The 23,181-nt window shown below is 39.6% G+C and overlaps 1 protein-coding gene across 2 annotated transcripts in view; it reads right to left on the reverse strand.

The window, feature by feature from the left end:
- Positions 1-3,361: 3,361 nt before the first annotated feature.
- edem1 (ER degradation enhancer, mannosidase alpha-like 1) overlaps positions 3,362-23,181 on the reverse strand; it is a 36,934-nt gene continuing 17,114 nt past the window's right edge. The window contains exons 5-12 of one of the 2 annotated variants that reach the window (XM_078543778.1): positions 21,697-21,880; positions 18,925-19,099; positions 14,575-14,695; positions 14,308-14,478; positions 11,945-12,018; positions 9,886-9,982; positions 7,146-7,331; positions 3,362-6,368 (exon numbers count right to left, since the gene is read on the reverse strand). In XM_078543778.1, the coding sequence (XP_078399904.1) occupies positions 6,279-6,368; positions 7,146-7,331; positions 9,886-9,982; positions 11,945-12,018; positions 14,308-14,478; positions 14,575-14,695; positions 18,925-19,099; positions 21,697-21,880 (1,098 nt within the window). In that variant the 3' untranslated portion in view covers positions 3,362-6,278. The remainder of the gene's footprint in view (positions 6,369-7,145; positions 7,332-9,885; positions 9,983-11,944; positions 12,019-14,307; positions 14,479-14,574; positions 14,696-18,924; positions 19,100-21,696; positions 21,881-23,181) is intronic. The other variant, XR_013576854.1, reaches the window with a different exon arrangement.

Genomic DNA, 23,181 nt, shown 5'->3' on the forward strand with positions numbered 1-23,181 from the left:
CAAGGAGGGAGAGAGCATGTGTGTGTGAGGGAGGGGCGTGTGTGTGAAAGAGAGTGAAATGCAAGTGGAGAGAGAGGGGAGTGTGTGAGAGAGAGAAAGGAGGAGTATGTGCATGTGGGTGAGAGAGGATGTGAGAGAGTGTGAAGTGTGTGGAGAGTGTGGGAAAGGACAGTGTGTGAGAGATGAGTGAGAGAGAGGAGAGTGTGTGCGTGTGTGAGGAGGGGGAAGGAGGAGTGTGTGTGAGAGGGAGGGAGGGGAAAGTGAGTGAGTGTGAAACAGAGGGAGAGAAGGGCGTGTGTGTGTCTGGCTCACTCCCAGTCTTAGGATTCTCATTCACCCTCACCCACCAAAACACACACTCGCCTACCCTCAGTGGGCAAATGAGTAAGCACCCTAAGACTGGGAGTGAGTCAGACACAAACTCTAATTGTCATATTTACTCATTGCTAAATCTTTTAAAAATAATTTTTTGCTTTGGCTTTTTTTTAAACTCAGCAAGTTGTTTCTTTTCATACGTCAGCTTTTAAAAAAAAATTCATGTTTAATATTGTCCCAAGTCATTTATTTCCGAAATTTACTCATCAGCCCCGAGTGAGAAAAAAATTGAAACGTGGCTCCTCACACGAAAAGGTTGGACAGTCCTGCAGATGCATGTCGAATGATAAACAAGTTAGCATCTGATTTTTAGTAGGAACAAAGTCATTGTGTGATCTTGCTTGCAGTAACTTATCAAGATATAATGAAGCTATCAAGAACATGACACGCAACTGGAGATCTATAAAATTTTGGAGCTTTCCTTCACAATTTGTAGAATTGGGGTTGAAAGGATTGATGGAAGTTATATCTCTACCCAGGAAAACTGGGCAATTACATATATTTCCCCAAGTCTATTGTTTCCAAACATTGAGTCATTAGGAAAACATAATAAAACTATAAATTTGGTTGGCAAATTAGAGTGCTCTTAAAAGTCAAATCTATTTGATTTCAAGATCTGAGTAGAAGTAACTCAAGAAGTTTTAACACTTCAGATTTGAGCAAGCTTTTTGAGAGTGTTGGATAGAAGACTGGATTATATAGATAGAAAGCCTGCTATTGGAGGATGAGGAGGAAGATTCTGAATTGAATCAAGAATTGAATATTCATCAGGATGGAACAATAATTAGTAATTAATTATAAAATAATTAGTAAAATTTATTAATTTTGCTTCCAATTTCCACCCTCCATCATTTTCACATAGTCCATCTCTGACACTTTCCTTCCCTTCCTTGACCTCTTTGTCTCAATTTCTGGTAATAGACTGTCCACCAATATTCATTACAAGCCTACCGACTCCTACAGCTACCTCGACTACAGCTCCTCACACCCTGCTTCCTGTAAGGAGTCCATCCCATTCTCTCAGTTTCTTCGCCTCCATCACATCTGTTCTGATGATGCCACTTTCAAAAACAGTTCCTCTGACATGTCTTCCTTCTTCCTTGACTGAGGATTTCCACCCACGGTGGTTGACAGGGCCCTCAACCGTGTCCGGTCCATCTCCCACGCATCTGCCCTCACACCTTCCTCTCCCTCCCAGAACCATGATAGGGTCCCCCTTGTCCTCATTTATCACCCCACCAGCCTCCGCATTCAAAGGATCATCCTCCACCATTTCCGCCAACTCCAGTATGATGCCACCACCAAACACATCTTCCCTTCACCCGCTCTGGCGGCATTCCGCAGGGATCGTTCCCTCCCAGACACCCTGGTCCACTCTTCCATCACCCCCTACACCTCAACCCCCTCCCACGGCACCTTCCCATGCAACCGCAGAAGGTGCAGCACCTGCCCCTTTACTTCCCCTCTCCTCACCGTCCAAGGGCCCAAACACTCCTTTCAAGTGAAGCAGCATTTCACTTGCACTTCCCTCAATTTAGTCTACTGCATTCGCTGCTCCCAATACGGTTTCCTCTACATCGGAGAGACCAAATGCTGACTGGCTGATCGCTTTGTGGAACACCTTCGGTCTGTCCGCAAGTATGACCCAGACCTCCCTGTCGCTTGCCATTTCGGCACTCCACCCTGCTCTCATGCCCACATGTCCGTCCTCTTGGCCTGCTGCATTGTTCCAGTGAAGCTCAACGCAAACTGGAGGAACAGCACCTCATCTTCTGACTAGGCACTTTACAGCCTTCCGGGCTGAATATTGAGTTCAACAATTTTAGATCATGAACTCTCTCCTCCATCCCCACCCCCTTTTTTCCGATAATTTATATATTTTTCTTTTCCCACCTATTTCCATTATTTTTCAATGTATTTCCATCCATTGTTTTATCTCTGCCTTTTAGCCTATTTCAATCCCTTCCCCCCACCTCACCCCCATTAGGGCCATCTGTACCTTTATTATCACAGTCCTTAGATAACATCACCAGCTTCAACACCTCTTTGTCCTTTTGTCTATGACATCTTTTGGTTATCTCCACCTATCACTGGCCCTCTATCCAGCTCTACCTGTCCCACCACAAACACCCCCCCCCCCCCCCCCCCCCACTCCCTTAAACCAGCTTATATTTCATCTCTTTTCTATTTTTTCCTTAGTTGTTTTCATTTGGTCTCGAAACGTTAACTATGTTCCTCTCCGCAGGTGCTGTCAGACCTACAGCAAAAGAAAACTTGGTGGAGATGTTGCAAGAAACAAAGATCTAACATAAGAGGATTGAATAGTTTGCAGAAATAAGACTTAGGAAGAGAAAAGGTAACAGGAGCACAAGACTTAAGTCTACATGAGCAACTGGTCAGGACACTGGTCACAGGCCACTTTGTAAAACCAACAATATGGAAAGCAAACAAAATTAGGTACAGCACAAATCCCCAGGGAAATGAGTGACCTTGTATAGAGGACTAGTTTCCTCACCTGGGTAGACTGTGACTAGAATTGCAAGGACAATTTTGCTTTGGAGAAGAAGCCCAAAAAAACTGATAAACTCCTTGTACCAAGTAACTAAATATGTACGCTGAAGAGGTTGCTCATGGGAAGTTTAAAATTTTCATTGTACCAAAAAGAAATCACATCATATTAGTACTCCTCTTAAAGATGATTAACACATCTAAATGGGGAATTCTGACTGTATTCACAGTCACTCACAATCACCAATGTAGGTAAGAAATGGCACTGTGATGGAGGGTGAAACAACTAGGGTGATCCTTGCATTAATGTGCCTTGCGACAAAGGATACTTCAACCTTTGTTTTACAGATCGAAGATGCCCAACTTGCCAGTTATAGAAAAACCTATAATTTGCACCAAGTCTTTGTATAAGCAAAGCTTAGGAGAAGCAGAGTTACATGTTTTGGTCTAGGCATTTGCAAAATAATGAAGCAAAAAAGACAATGGCACCACATTTTTATTGACATTTGTTTGGTCCTTTGACAATTTCAGTACCATTGTTCATTTCTGGGAAAATAAAATTTATACAATTTTTCTTTTACATAAGTGTATTGCACGTTGATTTTGGTAAACTTTAATACTTCAACAATGTCCCGTATATTAAACATCCAGCTTCTGAGTAAATGCTTTTATTTATAAGAAAATGGAATTTGACAATTAATCTTACCAACATATTTTTAACAAAGAGGCAGATCCAATGTGCTTTGTCATCTGCCACAACACCCAGGTTGGTCAATTAGGTAAAAGGACGTGATACAGAAAGAAATCACTTAAAATGTTAAAACCTTGGTCATCAAACTTCCAACATTTGGCACCTTCATTGCACATATAACTGAAGGAAGACTCTTAACGCAATTCAGCCCTGTTCCCCAGTCAGGCTTCTTCCTTCACCCACACACAAAAGGCCAAAATCTGTAGGGAACTAGAGATTAAATGATTGTAGAGGGTTAACCACTTGACTGAAAAAAAAAATCAGAGGGCAAACAGAGGCTGCTGGTGCACAAAATGTTCATTCAAATAGGCCAATATGTAGTTTGAGAAGGGAACAGGCAAACTTACTCCAGTAATAGTATTAACTAGAATGCACAGATCTGTCCAAATTATTTTCGGTCCAGTTTCTAGACTTGAAATTTCAGCAACCCAACAAGGAAACCATTACCAACAAGGGATTTTGATCCAGCTGGGAGTACAGATATTTTAGATGTATTGTAGAAAAAAAATTGAAATTAAGCCCTTAAGTGAAGATTGCCTCATGTGTGGCACTGAAGCAGAAGGCATGTTTGAGCCATGATTTCAGAACCTTTGGTTCCCAGTCTCATTCTACCTACCAACAAAGACACTGGACAGGAATAAAGTGCTTCCTTATTTGGAGGATAGAGATAGTGTGTTACAGAAATGCAAGTCATTCTTGCACAACTAGAAATAGTGGATTAAGCACAGCTCCTTAAACACTTGGTCAGAAAATACAGTCACAGACAGTGACAAAACATTGACTCATGGCATCAACAAAATTCAGTCTATTAACTGACGGAGATGTCCAGTGGTCATAAAAGGCGCTATATAAATTCAAGTCTTTCCTTTTGATGGCTTTCAGATTTCCTTTAATCAATCTCTGCACCCCATCTCAACTTGCATGGTGCCACACACACGATCACCAGCTTGAACTACACAATTTTTGTTCTTCACAAAATATCGATCGCCAACTTGTCAAAGGCAGGCCGGCTCTTCCAATTCACATAGTCATACTTTAGAAACAGTTTCCTCCACTCTCTCCTTCCTTTTATCTGGATAACTTGACTTTTGTCAGTAGCATATGCAAGAAGACAATTCTGAAATTTCCACCATTTCGCCCATGTGCTGAATTTTCACAATCCAGGGAGTGAGATGCACACACAAAAGAAAATGTCCCAATTTAACAAGGGCTGCATATGTATAATGTAGACCAGGAAATAAGTAACCAGGTGGGAGTGTGGAAAACACTAAAAAACTATAATGTTCAATAATTTGCTGAAAAATTAAATATTACATCAGAATAGCCTAACTTGTTCTATTTGAACCACCCCCATCCAATGTCACAATTCACCAGATACAAAAACATGGAATGCATTTCAATAATTACCTCAGAAGATTCACTTACATCACAGGTAATTCAGAAACAGATGCTTTGAAAGTATTTGACAAAGAATTCACTGGTGATACATAAGATTATAAAGCAGGCAGTGCTGAAGTTTAAAGGGAGCATTTATAAATTGCCAAAAGTGCTAGAAGGATTCCAATAGCGAATGTCATCAAAACTAAACTGCACAAGATGGCAAACTAGAACAAAGCAATACCAGGGAATGAGTGTGTGCTGATTAGAGCTCAACTGCAGAGTTCCCAAACTGAGCTGTATCAATATGGAGGAGGTATTGAGCAGCATTCAACACACCCTCTTCCCCTTCAAAGGTTTGTGCAGTCTTGGCACTGCTGCTGCGACGATATCTGAGTTGTTTTTATATTTGAGAGAGGCGCAAAGAGAGTTTTACCTTCAGAAGAAAAATCACAAGGAATCACCCACAAAAATGAATCAAGTTGTGGCTGAAGAATATACTTCATAATCATGGCACATTTGAACGTAAGTGCTGCAGTCCATAACACAGGCACAATCCCAACCATCTAATGGGCATTGCATGCACATTAGACAGCTAGCAAAAGTCAATGCGGATTTGGTGCTTAGACAAGAGATGCCATGATCTACTTTTGGTGAAAACAGTGAGCTACAAGGCACATTAGGTAAATCCAGAGATTACACTTTCTACCCCCTCCCCCCCATATTTGGATGCCCTGCAACCAACACAGGACTCTTGGAAAAATACCCAAAAGTGTGTGCACGGTCTTTCACAGTTCAGATCGTCACCAATTCTTGGTTCTCAGTTGCATGCACAGCACTTTACATTAGTACAAATGTGCATTCTGTAATGTGCACTGAAACTTCATTTCAAATGATTGTACATTTATGGGTAAATTACACAAATATTCAAACCCACTTAAACAAATGCTAGCATAAGTCTTCTTACATTTTATTCTTTTTAGAAGAGCCCTGTAGTCAAGCGATTACTCCTATGCCTTCACAGAAGGCACTATGCATCAAAAACCCACCCATTTAAACAAAAACAATTCGTCCCCCTGCACAAAAGCAAAGGTTTAGATGTAATATCGCTATTACAGAGATGAAATTATATGTCCTAGAAATGTTTTGAGAAGTTGTAAAAATCGTAATAAATAAAGTCAATATATTTATACACAAAATAAAAAGTTGCATAGTTGAAGGTTGAGTCCCTGCTTATTCACATACGAGCCCTTTTTATGAGGTTGCTTTAAAGAAGTCCCACCATCTGGTCAATCTGCTGCATGTAAACTCCTTTCAAGGGCAGCGCATATCTCCGCTCACTGGGGACTCTGCTGCACTGTGGAAACATTTTTTTTTAAAGCAATTAGTTTTATTACAGCAATAGTATCATGAGCTGTCAAGCTAGAATGGGGTGATTTACAAACATATGCAAACAGCTGCATTTTTTTAAAAAATTGTACGAAGGTTTTTAACCTGCATATTTGCTAAATTAGATAGATGCAATAGTACATTATACTTGATACTACCAGCAACTGGGGGAGCAAATACACATATTCCCATCCACCAGCCCATGCCAATATCCCTCACCTTTAAGAGGAGGGAGAGAACTCAGAACAGGGAGTGCTCCATGAATAATTCTGTGTTATTTGTTTTATCAATTGTGTAGTTCTGTCTAAAGCTCTTTCAAATAACTCAGAATTCAGACAACAGGAAATACACTGCAAAAATAGACAGCCATATCTAATACAATACAGGTTTACTTCATTTGAAACTTTACTCTTCAGCCCATCTGAAGTTAGTGACACATTGACACCGATTGATAGGATCCAGACCCGTGATCCATGGCAATAACAGAACACAAAACTTCCTGGTTGCAGGATTTAGGCCTTTGGGACAAAACAGCAAAGCATCAAGACAACACTGAACCAGAGAGAGAGAAATAACACAGGGTATTTAAACAGCTACTCATGACCTGGGTTACAGCATGTGATACAATCTCAGACTGGAGGCCCTCACGATGTTAGTCTCAAAAAGGGTCCAGTATATAGAAAACAATAAAGTTTATTTTTATTTTCAAACCACAATGCAAACCCCAAAGGCTTACTTTACTTACATTAATGCTGGAATTGGCAGGTTTGTGGTCCAGCACTCCAGAGTTATCTACAGTACCTTCTTCCTTAGAAGATACATCTTCCCAAGGCTTTTCTCTGAAAAGCTTATCTACTGGCAAAATATGGCCTTCTGTTGTGAAAATATATTTGCTCCCAGATCTGTGCAATGGGTTGTCTTCGTCAAATAGCTGTTCAGATAGTCAAAAGGAAGATAGATTAAAAGTTCATCCAGACAACTAATACTGAAAGCACAGGATCTTATTTGGATTATACACTACAATGGTGTAGGGAAGTAAAGTCTTTATCTATTTGGATTAAATATTAATACAGCAGGATGTCAAACATCAGCTTGTGAATTTACACAAGGAATGAAGAACATTTAAAATGAACTTCAAACACAGTAGTAGACAGACATGCCTATAGGGGTTTGGGGTAGCGAAGAGAGGTGAAGGCATAGTTGGAAGCTGGTTTGGAACTGCTTGAGTACTGGAGGGATGAGCTTTGATGGATTAAATGACAATTTTTCATCCTTAACTTCCTATGATCAGACTGACATTTAATACTTGGACCTTCAGAACGCACTGATCCATCCGGTTTTATATGTAAAGCTTTAATGGCTTTGTGAAACTCCTATTAACACAGCACAGATTGGAGCTATCAAGTATGAAAGAGTACTGCAGAACTCCACATAAGTGATCACAACCTCATAATTAGTCCAATGCTAGCTGTGAGAAAGTTACTAGAATGTTATTAAGGGCACAACGACTGAGCATTTGCTCAAGTAGGAGTTGATCAGAGAGCCAGTGTAGATTTGTAAACAGTAAGTCATGTTTAACAAAGTTGTTGAATTTAATGAAGGGATAATAAATATGGTAGGTAAGGAGTATCTATGGATATTACTTATATAAACTTCCAAAAAGCATTTGACAAGCTGGATGACTAGGGAAAAGGAATAAAGAGCCATACAATCTAAGTTGGCCAACAGCACTAAGCTTTGTGGTACAGTATATAGAGAATCATAGAATGCTTATGGCAAAAGAGGCAATTCGGCCCATTGTGCGCATGCTGGCTCTTTCAGCTAATCCCACTCCTCTGCTTTTCTCTATTACCCTGCAAGTTAATCATCTAATTCCCTTTTGAAAGCCACAATTGAATCTGCCTCTTCTCAAGCAGTGCATTCCAGATCCTAGCCACTCGCTGGGTAAAAAGGAACCGATCGACAGGCTGAAAGGTTTATCATCTTGTTGTGTTCCTAGCTTCTTTAATATACAGTGACAGGATCAGAATCCATAAATTTTAAAAGAAAACAACAAGTATTTGAAGGGTTTGGGAAAAGGGCAGAGGAATGGGTCTCTCAGTAAATTCTGTGACTGCACTAAAACACTCTTCAGCCAATTTCCCTCATGCCAAACTCCTACATCCACGTTTACAATCAAGACTCCTAATGTAAACTTATAGAACTGCAGTTACACTCTATCAATAGTGACTTAGTGTCTTAGTTTCATCCCTCAGGCCCTCAGGTTGTAATACACAGAATATGCTGTCCTATAACCAACTCCGCTTTCCAACTTCACAAATTTTAGAATTCTAGAATGATGCAGCACAGAAGGCTGTTTGGCCTCTCACGGTTCTTTGAAAGTTATCTGACTTGTCCCTGCCCTTTCCTGATAACCCTCCAAATTTTTCCCATTTAAATATTTATCTCACTCTCTTTTGAGAGGCATCACCGAATATTTCCCTTTCAGACAGTGCATTCCAGATCACAATTTTTCAGGCAGTATATTCCACATCACAATAATATTCTTGTGCAAATAAAATTATCATCTTAGCTCTGGTAGGTTTGCTATTTGCCATGAATTTGTCTCCCCTGGTTATCAACCCTCATGCTGAAAATTGCTCCTCTTTACCTACTCCATCAAAACCCTTCAGGGTTTTGAACGCCCCTGTTAAATCTCCACTTAACTTTCCCTACATAAGGAGAATAACTCCACTGGCTCTAGTCTCTCGACGTAACTAGGTCCCTCATCCTGCTTACTATTCTAGTAATTATCCTCTACACCCTCGCCAAGGCCTTGACTTCCTTCCTAAAGTGTGGTGTCCAGAATTGGACAAAATTCACCGGTGGGAGCCTCATGATTTGCATAATTTCTTGCTTTTGTACTCTGTCTCTATTAATACAGTCAAAGATCCTGTATGATTTTTTTTTTGAAACAACCTTCTGAGCTTGTCCTGCTACCTTCAAAGGTTTCTCTGCTCCTGCAGTCATTTTAATTTTACTGTTTCGGTTATTTTGCCTCTCCTCATTCTTCCTACCAAAACGCATTATTTCATACTTTGTGTTAAATTGCATCTGCCACATTTGTGTCTGCCTATTTCATTAAACTACGCTATTTAATTATAAATAACGGAATGTGTGGTTTTTAACATGGAAAAGTGTTGCTCCCTTGTCCAATTATTTCCCATCCTATATCCTTGTTTCACCTGAAGACTTTACTTGGTCTTGGCTCTCTATACACAACACTATAGAATATATATTGGTGCTGCATTAAAAAGGTATTAGCATGCAAACAATCACCAAAGTTCAAATAATTTGTATTTTCAATGTTACAGCTTTGAACCCTAGGTCAATTATTCTGCAGTTACACATATTTAAGAAGCATTCTGAAAAGAACACTGATATTAACCAACTGACTCCCTTTAAATTTATAATTCCACTTAAAAATGTTTACAGGAACAACATACCAAATATAAATATTTACAGGTCTCACTCAGAAAGAAGCTCTCCATTCGATCCTCCTTCGACTTGTCTATTACATGGTGAAGTGTGGCATAACCACATCTGTTTGCAAAGAAAACAGCCAACTGTAATTGCAGTGTCAGATTGGTATGAGTTTTCACCATGACAACAAAATTTTACAGCACATTAGAATAAACAGCTTCTCATTCTTTTTTGTGGTCTATAATTTTACTACTGATAATTTACTCGTACCAAAACAATTTTTGCCCCAGCTATCTTTAAGGTCCACTGGCAACAAAACTCTGCTGTTGATTCAGCTAGGTATGTCAGGAAGAAACCAGCGGACAGGAGAAGCCCTTCCCTCTTGCAAAATCTCTGTTTCTACGCTCTTCATTGGCAGTGGGCACTTGGATGAGATACCAAATGTCTGCAAGTACCCATAGGACCGTGGCCCCAACACAAGGATCACTGCCTGCCTAAAAGAAAGGAATTGACAGGAAACTGTTTATTTTAAAAGTTATTGAAGTAACAAAGTGTGTATCTGCATCAGGAATCATTTTTAACAGATGCCAAGATAAATGGTGAAATTCTCCCTGGTACTTGAAAGGTACCTACAGTTTTGTTCTTTGGTCAACAGAAACCAAGTGAATAACAACACAAAGTTAGCAGGGAGCAAACACACTTGGGATATGAACTGCAGAAACACATACCAACTCACTTTGCTGCCAGATGCAAAATATAGCTTAGAACGCCTACACATGCTTCAGGACAATGAGGCAGCTGAGACATCAATCTAACAAATAGGAAAACACTCAAGTCGAGACAGTGCATAATCCAGGTGAGCATCTGCAGTACTGCTTGTTAGCTGAATCTTCAATTGTCGCTCAGATTATGGTACTGGGGGTTTTGTTAATTTTAGTCTATTGGTTTAGAAGTGTTATAAAGCATTTAAATAAGAAAGCAGATAGACATGAAGTGGCAACTTTATTAAGGGAACAACAATAATGTGTCTCAGGTGGGTTCTATTGAAATATGTGGGAGTAACCAATTTTTATATCATTAAGGATAATGAATCAATTCTTAAATCAGTTAGTTGGCCTAACCCTCCTTAACCATTAGATGGAATTAGATGGCCTTAAATTCATTAACTGTTAACAATTTGCATGCTTTTACAGTTAACTGGAGGGAAGCCACACCTAATTCTGGACAAACGAGGATACAGTGAAAGATAATGGTTGGTTAAAGTGACAGAGTGCAGCCACCAATTGGGATATGTGATACCTCATTAACTGTTACATGGAATTGGATAGTTCTAACCCCATTGACTACTAACTTATATAACTGCATGCTTTAATTGTCGATTGGAGGAAGGTCACACCTAATTCTGGGCAGACAGGGGCACAGTGGTCTGTATCATATAATGACATGCTGGAACTAGGCGGAGTGGAGCCAATGAGTTTCAGGGCATAGATGCACAAGAGAACCATAAAGGAAAGGGGCATAAACAAAACAGCGCTAACAGAACAAAGATCTGAGCCAAGAACTACCATGCTGAGCTGCTGTCCAGAGACTCAGTGGTAGCTGGGGGTACACCAGAAGATGTGCTCAAGTCCCCATGCAGGGACTGCACGGGAATTGCCCAGAAAGTTAAAGCTTGCAATGGGCAATGACCCTACACGGGACCATCCGAGACTCCAGTTTAAACCTGAGACTTCGGATGGTTCCCACTTTCCAATGGGCTGCCAATAACATCCATGCAAACTTCTCCTCCTCTTCCCATGGCTCATTGACTCAAACAATCTAGTGCAAACTATCAGTGGAAATTTATTTTGTTACATCCAATTCAGCAAATCAAAACCTTTTCACCCCTACCTCAAAGATCAGGTGTTGATAAGTGATATAAATTCAACAGTATTAAAAAGAAATCTGATACCCAGAGAAGATGGAGCAGAGAGTTTTTAAAACTGACTTGAAACAACACCAGACTTTAAACTTTTATAAACATCAGATGAACAGCAAGTCACCCCGATAAAAAAAATCTACAAATTTTATTCCAGCACTGACCTGACTTTGGTGTACTTCTCTAAACTCTGGAGGATATCCATCCCCACATGCAAGTAGAAGGGATTTTTTGTTGCCTTGTATCAAACAAAAACAAGAACAAGAAGTGCTTTAGCAATAGAGGGCATCAGATCAAACAATCAATGCTGGTGCTCCACAGCATAAAATCAACTGCAGGTTTCTTTAAATGCAGTGTTTATAGAATCGTTTTCAAGAAATAATGTATACTTCATTAATGAATAAAGGCACTTCAAAGTAGCATGCCAAACCACACAATTGAAAACAGGTAACTAGTCTGTGCCTAGTTGGCTGATCTCGGGCAAAACAATAATGAGATACTGCAATTGACTGAATTCAGTGTCCCCAAAAGCTAAGTTAGGTGTATTTGGAATAGCACCATAGCATGAGTCAGTGTTGGGTAGGACAAGTGAGAAAGCAAGAAATTTGTCAAGATAGCTGCCTGTCCCTAGTTTTAAAACTGAACAAAAAAGAAACCATTTCCCATATACATAGTTTCATGGGATTAGTTTAATTAAATTTAGCTGATAAGCTGTCACAAACAGACATGTATTGGGAACTACAAAGATGACGTCGGTCATAAACATGAATTATCTGTAGATAAACTTGGACCAAGAGATAGGTACCGTCCTCCAAGGGGTTGCAATTAGGTTCCTCTGCACTACAAATCTATCCCACGCAGAACATTCCATGTCTGACTGTACAGAACTGTAGAAATCACGTCCTGCAAAGGGTCCAGTTGCGACTTCTTATGACTGACCAAAAGCCAAATTTCTGGAGTCCAGGCTGGAAGCTCAGACTAACCATTCGTCCAGATACAGCTACACATGAAAATCCTGCAACATAGGTATGCAGCTATTACTGAAAGGCCCTCTGCAAAGACTCTGGAAGCCTGGAAAAGTCAGTATTGAACAACTGTTATTTTCCATCCCACAAAATTAGGTTAGTTAAGCCTGTAACTACTGTAAATCCACAGTAAGTCATTGCTTCTGTTAACATCCAGTTAATGCTTTAATACATCTGTTTGTCATTGTCAGCCTAAACCATAGTCCACTGAAGTGTTTATTCTACTACCTTCCTAAATCAAGGTGGATCATGGGGATATGCAACATGGTCAGCAAACAAAATTACAGAGCATAGAGTTCACAATCAACTCTTGTGCTCATTACAAATTGCCTAGCTGTGACACAAGAGGTCTGTGGTTGAATGATTGCTCTGTAAGGAAGTGGAATTTTAAACTGGCACAGGATATCCCGACTAAAGAACCCATAACTGACTAAAGAACCCACAGCTGTGCAGTGGTGCATGCTACATTGTCCAAAATTTTAATATTTCAAGTGCAGGTACCATGCTTGTTTTAATGATCTTATTGTGCCAGCTCCTCAACCTAAGTGGGACAGCAACTTATAATTGAAGAAGTGATCCAGACACACCATCATTTTTTTAAATTCGTTCATGGGATGTGGGCATTGCTGGCTAGGCCAGCATTTATTGCCCATCCCTAATTGCCCTTGTTTAAGAGACAACCGCATTGCTGTGGGTCTGGAGTCACATGTAGGCCAGACCAGGTAAGGATGGTAGATTTCCTTCCCTAAAGGACATTAGTGAACCAGATGGGTTTTTTTTACAACAATCGAAAATGGTTTCATGGTCATCATCAGACTTTTAATTCCAGATTTTTGCTGAGTTCAAATTCCACCATCTGCCGTGGCGAGATTTGAACCAGGGTCCCCAGAGCATTTCCCAGGGTTTCTGGATGACTAGTCCAGCAACAATACCACTACGCCACCACCTCCCTATTTTTGCAGCATTAAAAAATATTTAAGGCCACCCAAATGGGTCAGGGGTGGACTGAGGGGCCCTAGGGAAATCACTTTCCATTATAGGTGATCTAAATCCTTGAGTGAACCTACAGTGCAAACCTATGGAGGACATGTTTAGCTTAGTGTATCAAAAGTCTGTCCTGATCAAAATCCCTACACACTTGAAATATATATGCAAGTACAACAATCTGGGTTTAAAAAAATCAATCTAAAAGGACCCGAAATGTTGTAAAACTCCTTGAACCCATCCAGGGGTGGTGCAGGGTGAAATGAATTTGCTGTAATGAGGGAAGATTTGAAGATCCACCTGAGCCACTGTGTCAGAGTGTATCCTATATTGTATCAATTTAAAAGTGAAGCCAAAATGCTTCCTTTTGTAGAGCACAATTTTGTAACACTCGCCCAACCTCAAGGTTTCAGAAAACCAAATGAGATCCTACCTGGCACAGCTTGTGCTGATAATGAGGGTGGAAGAGAATTCAATTGAATGGGATACTGTTAAAGAATACATTTCTAGTGCCATACCTGATACAGCAGATAAGTAGACTCAACTAATTCAGGTCTTAGTGGGTAAAACATCACATCAGGTGCTTGAAGCTGCCAGTTATACCGCTCTGGAAGAGCTCCAAAGCGTTTCCATATGGCATAATAAAAGGCATGAAGGCAAATGGCATCTTCTACATCACCTGTTAAAACCTGAAGCAAATAAAAAAAATTTTATACTATAAGGTCATGCAAGGAAGGTCATAAAAAGGCTAGAAAAAATTACAATTTTAAAATCAATAAAGATACCTGAAGACCAGGGAAAAACGCCTGTAGTGAATCAATCCATGTGTTCATTAGTTGACCATTAAACATATTCACATTAACATAGAGCGGAGGATCTCCCTCTCCCTCATTACAAGCTTCACGTCTGCATGTTAAGAAATATAATACAAATTTATACCTATGCTCTGGCAGTAAATCCCAATTAAAAATAAACTGTTGAGCTGGACGAGTCCACTGACTCCAGCACTCCATAACGTTTGTTTCCATTCAAATTTGTTGCTATGCAAATACCATCAAGACATTGCTATAGGCAGTATATCAGTTCATCACAACAGCACATATTCAATGCTATATTGTGTACCATGTGGTAATTTACTCTATGATTGTTTTCAAAAGTTGAGGCAAGAATTTTTATGGACTGATTCTCAAATGTGGAGTATCCCATCTGGAGACCTGCAGTTATTCAGACCAACATGACATGGAGAACTAGGCAGGCTAATAAAATAGGGCAAAAGTAGTCTACAAAAAGCATTAAGATTGCAGGTGAGTTTGTAATCCATCAATTAATCCTCTGACTCTCTGCTTGGCAATTGTATGCAGCTTTCTAAAATATGTTTTAATATCCAGGCTGAAAGAGCAATATAACTTCTGTGTATTCAAGACACAAATTTTCAGGAGCAGAAGGTGGCCTTTAAGCTGGCATATTTTCCAGACACCCATCATACTTCCTTGCTGTCACTTCAAATTACATAAAACCTTATGCCCAGAATCCTCACCCCTCAGAAAAGGTGTATTCTATCAACAAAGGAGCATAGAAAATATTAGGAAAGGCTTTGCAGAAATTGCCAGCTTATTTAATTTCACCATTCTTGAGTGCATTGGTTAAAACATTTAGTCATAAGTGTTTTGTGGGCAGAAAGTTTAAAAAAAGGCTGATTGGTCCCCATTTGACAAATGATCAAATCTATAATGTGTTTCCAGGAGAAAGGTTTAAAATGTCAATGTTATGAAGCTATTAGTGTATATAATATTATTGGAAAATATTTTTCTTTTAGAATAGAGATCTAGTCTGTGGGTGTGTCTTAATTGGATTAAAACCAGCTCGTCTGGATGCTTTGATGTGTACTGGTTCTGAGGTGTAAGAGAGGTAGAGTGGATTTGCATTTTCATGAATAGAGCATTCAAGAAAGGGAGTGAATTCTGGCACCTAGCTAGCAGAAACCAAGCAATGCTCATATCACTAATAAAATTGGTATTATGAAAGAGGTTTCATTGTTAGAAGAGGTGGAGTTCAAAGGGGCTGGTGATACAATGAGAATTTACATTCAATGTGTTGTGTTTGGGTATAACTGTGTGCAGGGCAGGGGCAAGTTAAGATCAAAGCAGCTGTAAGCCTACAACTGTCTCGACAGGAACCAAAGTAAAAGGAACCTGAGTTTGAATTTGTAAGATGAAAATGCTTTGCCTGGTGTTTGCTTAAAAATCTATGGGTTGCTGTTCCTTAGTGGAGATTAATGTGGGAATTTATTAAAAGTTATGATAGTGATTTATAGCTATGTGTATGTCTTTAATGTATTATAACTTAATAAAATGTTTCATTTAATTTAATATAAAAACCTCTCGAGAACTGGTGGTCTGATTCCTGAATTTAGAGTTGCATCTCAAACATACCACTTAAAAATATAGGTTATGCCAATTGTTTAAAGTTTCTCTCTGGGATTTTTAAACAACTCAGCTTTACCAACTGCTGGGTCATAACACAGAGCTTCACTTGCACCCAGTCTACTTGTGGCGAAATGCAGAAACATGGCTGTCCTTTGTGAAATAGATAAGAACTAACCAACAAGCTCCAGCACTATTCACGTAAGGAGCATTGTCCTCACATACCACCCGCCACGATCAGGTGCTATTTTATTATATAAAAGCAAAGAACTGCTGATACTGGAAATCCAAAACAAGAGCAGAAACAGAAATACCTGGAAAAACTCAGCAGGTCTGGCAGCATCGGTGGAGAAGAGTACAGTTGATGTTTCGAATCTTCCTGACCCTTCAACAGAACTAAGGAAAAATAGGACAGGGGTGAAATATAAGCTGGTTTAAGGGGGCGGGGTTGTTGGGACAAGAAGCCAGTAATAGGTGGAGATAACCAAAAGATGTCACAGACAAAAGGCCAAAGAGGTGTTGAAGGTGGTGATATTATCTAAAGGCATGTGCTAATTAAGGGTAGAAAGCAGGACAAACCAGGTACAGATAGCTCTAGTGGGGGTGGGGTGAAGGAATACTAAAAAGGCTAAAAGGTAGAGATAAAACAATGGATGGAAATACATTTAAAAATAATGGAAATAGGTGGGAAAAGAAAAATCTATATAAATTATTGGAAAAAAACAAAGAGGGGGAAGAAACGGAAAGGGGGTGGGGATGGAGGAGAGAGTTCATGGCCTAAAATTGTTGAACTCACTATTTAGTCCGGAAGGCTGTAAAGTGCCTAGTCGGAAGATGAGGTGCTGTTCCTCCAGTTTGTGTTGAGCTTCACTGGAACAATGCAGCAAGCCAAGGACAGACATGTGGGCATGAGAGCAGGGTGGAGTGTTGAAATGGCAAGCGACAGGGAGGTCTGGGTAATGCTTGCAGACAGACTGAAGGTGTTCTGCAAAGCGATCAGCCAGTCTGCCTTTGGTCTCTCCAATGTAGAGGAAACCGCTTTGGGAGCGACGAATGCAGTAGACTAAGTTGAGGGAAGTGCAAGTGAAATGCTGCTTCACTTGAAAGGAGTGTTTGGGCCCTTGGACGCTGAGGAGAGAGGAAGTGAAGGGGCAGGTGTTGCATCTTCTGCAGTTGCATGGGAGGGGGTTGAGGAGTGGGGGCGATGGAGGAGTGGACCAGGGTGTCACGGAGGGAACGATCCCTACGGAATGCCGCCGGGGGGGTGAAGGGAAGATGTGTTTGGTGGTTGCATCATGCTGGAGTTGGCGGAAATGGCGGAGGATGATCCTTTGAATGCGAAAGCCTTTTTAGTATTCCTTCACCCCACCCCCACTAGAGCTATCTGTACCTGGTTTGTCCTGCTTTCTACCCTTAATTAGCACATTCCTTTAGATAATATCACCACCTTCAACACCTCTTTGTCCTTTTGTCTGTGACATCTTTTGGTTATCTCCACTGGCTTCTTGTCCCAACAACCCCACCCCTCTTAAACCAGCTTATATTTCACCCCTTTCCTATTTTTCCTTAGTTCTGTTGAAGGGTCATGAGGACTCGAAACGTCAACTGTGCTCTTCTCCGCCGATGCTTCCAGACCTGCTAAGTTTTTCCAGGTATTTCTGTTGCTATTTTATTATTGTTTTGATGGCAGTATAACTTGTGTAAATACCAAATCAGAAAAGGAAACCAGTTTTCCATACTAAAATCTAAAACGTTCTCAAATAACTTGGCAGAGAAATCTTTTCTTTTGATTGTGCAAAAGCAGCACAAGAATCTCTCTTTTTTTAAAAAGATAGTCATATTGCTGTGCAAATTGTAAGTTTAAGTCTTGATGACACCAAGTGAATTGGTTATAGTTGCACTCAAAATTGCTGAAATGAGTGAATTTCTGCAGCCCTAGAAACAGCCCTGCTGTTCTCAAAAAGGCAGGAAATGTGCTTTGCATACATGAAACCGCAACCAAAAATACAGCTAATGGATTTAGTTACCCTTTTGAAACTACATACAAATCACTTCAATTTGCAAGCTACGAGCTGTACATTTTATAGACAGAATGCAAGTTATAAGTATTATAGGTACTGAAAATATGCCTTTGCTCACTTTCTGCAAGGAAATCTGCTTTATACTGTTAACGCTTCCTAGTAGAATAGGCCAACATTTCCCCATAATATAAAACTATGGAAATCAAGTGCAAGTTAAGATAGTTTGCCTTGAATTGATTAAACAACCAATCCCACTTGCTCCAGCGTTTTCTGTCATTAGCGTTTTTAAAAATTTGTTCAGTGGAGGTAAAGAGAAAACCCATTGTTTAAAATTAACGTCAAGTTATAAATTTACAATACACAAACTTAAGAGCTTTGTGGTGGGACTTCTCAAAATTAATTGTTTACGTTGATTTTCATAACCATTCTCCCCCAACCTCCTTTAACCATTACTTTACAAATTATACAGCTTAATGCTCTAAAAATGTTTCAGAAGAAAAATTTCAGAAATTACTGTTTACTGGAATTACATGAATTTTCATTGAATGTACAATTGCATGACAACCTATATCAATAAGGTGCAAAGATATACAAAACTAAATAAAACGGTTGTAGCATGGCTGGATGAAGCTACAGCTGAAGATAGTAATTATCCATGAGCTTAAAAGCTGTAGTTACAAGGATATCATACCCTCTCCTCAGATGATTCTGAATGCTTTCATAAGCAGCATTAAACATCTCCAGATCTTCACTTTCTCCAAATAGTATGTAGGATTTCAGAAGATACTCATAAAATGAGTCCATTCCTGCCCCTAATCCACTTTGTTTTCCAACCCATTGTCCAGTCTGAATGTTTACCACATTCCCTGTGTAAAAAATGAAGGCAAACTAAATGTCCAGGAGTTCAGATAAATTCTCTAGGCTCAAATGTTAGATCTTGGCAGAACTTTAATTTTAAATGCCATTCAAAGACATCAGTTAGCAACTTCATTATATCAGTAAAGAAATAGACTCTAAACTGAAAGGTATGCCCAATGAAGGTGCAGGAATTCCAACAGTGGCTGTAAAAACTTTCAAATGGACAGATTAAGCCCGTGAGAAATAAACCACCTCCCCAGAACTCAAAGTTCAGACATCCTATTTTTTATATAAATTTAGGGAGTGATGAAAAATGAATCAAGTGCTGTATCAGTTACATCATGTGTAGACACCAGTGATCAAGTAATACATTGAAGGGCAGTACAGTTATTTCAATTGGTTTACAAATCAAATTATACTAAGAAAGCTTGATATCTGTATGAATAAAGCTTCAATGTACTTTACGCACACTGAAGCTGCAGTCTTCAGTGTTACACTAGTATAATTTGTCAATTGTTTAAAAAAACACCATGCTATTCTCTAAACAGAGGAATTAGCTTAGCTATTGCTCAGGGATTTTTTTCACAAATGCAACGAACACCAAGTTTATTCATTTCCTTTCTCAGCCACAGATAAGGACAACTGACAATCTGCTCCTAAGCTTCCAAGTATACCACAAGAGCAACTCTAGATTGATTTTTTGACCATTTCCAGTGGAAAAGTATTAAACCTCCAGAAGGAGGTTATAAACCACAAAACAAAGTTTGGTTCAGGATGCTAATCCAGATCTCACTGTTCATGCCAACATTTTTGATGCTCTACCCCACTGTGTCACCAAGTACAAATGGAGAATACATATCGATCCAGAAGACGAGCAAAAATGTACACAAAATAGCTGATTCAGTGAGCTAATAAAATCAGAAGCCCTGATAATAGTGTGTTGGGACTTACCACTTGTGCTTATAACCAATTTAGTTATATAAAAAAAAGTGCCCTGATTGAAAGAAGATCCACTAAAACCATGATATGTTAGTGGATCTCATTACAATGTTCAGTCAGATGATATCAATGCATCTCTTAACATGAAGGCAATTGGTGAGGTTTCATTCATTTCTTTTTCCGTTTTGCTCAGTCTCTCCTTACCTTCAAGGCCCTTGACTGTTGGTTCTTTTGTGTAGAATTATGTGCACTTATCCTTCCATGGAAATCCTTCTATCACCCCCCCCCCCCCCCCCCCCCCCCACCCACGTCTCTGCTTTTCTCTCTCCTTTTATCTATCTCCTTTTAAGTTTTAACTTCTGCAATAATTCTCTGCCATTCGCCCTTCCTGCTCATCTCTCATGTTTATGCTCTCTCTGCATTCTCCTGTTGTAGCTGAGTTACATGAGACATGAATGGGGTTATCAGGTAGATAGAGTGTAGAGGGGAAGCTCTGAGGATATCTCAATTGAACAGTTTTATTCAAGTGTGGGAGGTCAACAGGTTGACAGAAGAGCAGTTAGAGGAGTGAGGCTTTGGTTGAAGTGGGCAAGAACAATACAGATGGCGAAGGAAGCCCCTGGTCAAAACAGAAAAGCTGGAGGAGTTCCTGACATGAACAGGGAGTAGGGTGTCAGAATGGAAATAAGCATACCAAAAGTGCAGTCAGCCTTTCAATTAGAATTAAATCAAGCCTTAGGTTAAAATATAAGTAGCTCAAAGTGAGCCTGAGGCCTGTTCCTTAAAAGCCTCAAATAAGTAACCCTCAAATCTGCAATGCAGTGGATCCAAAATTGGAGCTCACCACTATGACCCAAATAACAGAAATTGGCTGGAAATAGTTATCTCTCATGAAATGTGGACTATCCACATAGGTCATATCATAGAGATTTTTTTTTCCTACTACATTCGCCCAAATATCTGGAGCAAATTATACATATCAGTAGGTTACTAGTGCCACTGTATAACCCACAAATATACAGATGGGCTGAAACACTATATTAAAACTAAATAATTGTCATTTTTGCAATGACAAGCTCCATAGGAGAAAATGTTGACTCTTTGCAGCAAGCTCCTAATCTTCAGCATTATCGAGCAGCGCACTGAACTAAAAACAAGTCTAATTGGAAAATAGCAGCAGCACAAAAACCATAATCATCTGAGATTCCCATTATCTTGGCAACAACTTTCTGAAGTGCTCTCTTGGAATAAAATGGTTCCTACATTTTCTTATAATTATAATTTGTATGCCTACATTATAATTGAACTGTTTGCCATTCTCCAATTCCTAGTGACATTACCATGGTAACTTCTATTAGAAGTTATGGCAGTAACAGCAACCATTGCTGTTCCTACAAATAAGGATTCAGCTCCTTCCACATTCCAAACATCAAAATGTGGAATAACGATGGTTTAAATGAAAACAGGTTACATTACAGCCCACCTTGCACCACAAGCTACAACTTAATGTTTAAAAAAGTTCTTAATGTAAAAGAGTTTGTCAAAATGTTCAAAGTTAATCAAACATTTTAATTGGCATTTTTACATCAAGAACTTTTGCATTAAAATGCAGCTTTTGTCAAGTTTCACGAGTAACTCAGAAGCACAAATAATGCATTTTAAGTACCTAGCAGTCCCGTCTCATCGCTTCTCAGTTTCCAAAGGGCTCTCACAGCTTGGCGAGCTACCCACTCAAATGTAGAATCCCCAATGAGGCGGCTCAGGATTCCAAACTCCACAAGCAGAGAGCCAGCTCCAGCAGTGCACGTTTCATTAAGACAAGTAGAAGGCACACCTTTCTTTAGATTTACCTGCAAGTTTTTGTTTTAAACAAAAAGGTAGAGTTCTTTACTTCATTACTTTCTGCCATGCCACACTGCAAAATAAATTCAAGGTCAGCAGGGAATTAAACCACTACAATACATCCAAGAATTTTTGGCTGGTTTCAGTTTGAACGAGCTTCTCTTTGAAGTCAGACTTCCGTGTTCCACTTCAACAAGCAATTGCAGTTCATTCATCTGTGACAAACTCTTAATATATCTTACCATGTCTTTTCTCACATCAATGTGAAGCAAAATTACCTCTCTTCAGCTGTAATTACTACTGTAGATGTGGCTACTGCACATTGCTCATTTATTCTGACTGAGCACCTACCTTTCAATATGGCAAGAATAATGTTCATTGTGCATTCACTTAAAAGACAAGCAAGATATTGCAAACTTAAAATGTGATTTTAAAAAGCCACGGATTGACTTCTTTAGGTGCAGCTTAAACAATTTTGAAATCCTACACTTCAATATTTAACTCAAAATATAGTTCATATATACAGTCCTTTCTGCTTAGGTCAATATTTCAATTATCAACATAAGCAATTCCTTTTTTATTTGAACTGATGTGCAGCTGACCAAGCAAATTGCTACCACAGTGTAAATTACCTGCGTTTCTGAAGGATACAATAAAAAGAAACCTGTAGGATCATAATGAATGGCGGAGCAGGCTCAAAGTGCCGAATGGCCTACTCCTGCTCCTAGTTTCTATGTGAAAGCCCCCAACAACTGGAGTCTGTGAACTGTCAAGCCCCGGGCACTGAGAGATGTCACAGAAGCAGGGGCGATGTTCTCAGCCGAACTGCACTAAGCTGTTTACCAGCCCAGGTTGGGTGCTGAACCCTGCATGCGCTTAGATCACAGGAATCATCATGAAGATGTTTACCAGTCCAGTTTGGGCACAGAAGTAAGTGGTAAGCTTTTAATACCTTTAGGGGCTGAAAACTTTAAGTTAAGCAGGCCAGAGTTAATATGAATGTCAACAAACAGTAAGATTTTTTCTTTAAACTCAAAAGGGACTGTGCCTTGACAATTATCATCATCATCATAAGTAGGTTGTTGACCAAACCAGGGTCAAGATATGTGGACAGGACTGTAAAAGCATTCAGAAGTTAATTGATGTTCAGTGAATTTTTTGTGTAAAAGAAAATTAACAAACTTCACTATCTCACAAAAGTTACTTTTACACTGGCCTTAGAGAAGGGTTCAAGTCATGCCAGTAACGAGTCTTAGCGAATCAGGCTAGTTCATATTGAGATTGCCATGGGTGCCAGAGACTGAAATTT

The sequence above is a fragment of the Cetorhinus maximus genome, chromosome 6 (genome assembly GCF_964194155.1).
Source record: "Cetorhinus maximus chromosome 6, sCetMax3.hap1.1, whole genome shotgun sequence".
In the NCBI taxonomy this organism is placed as follows: domain Eukaryota; kingdom Metazoa; phylum Chordata; class Chondrichthyes; order Lamniformes; family Cetorhinidae; genus Cetorhinus; species Cetorhinus maximus.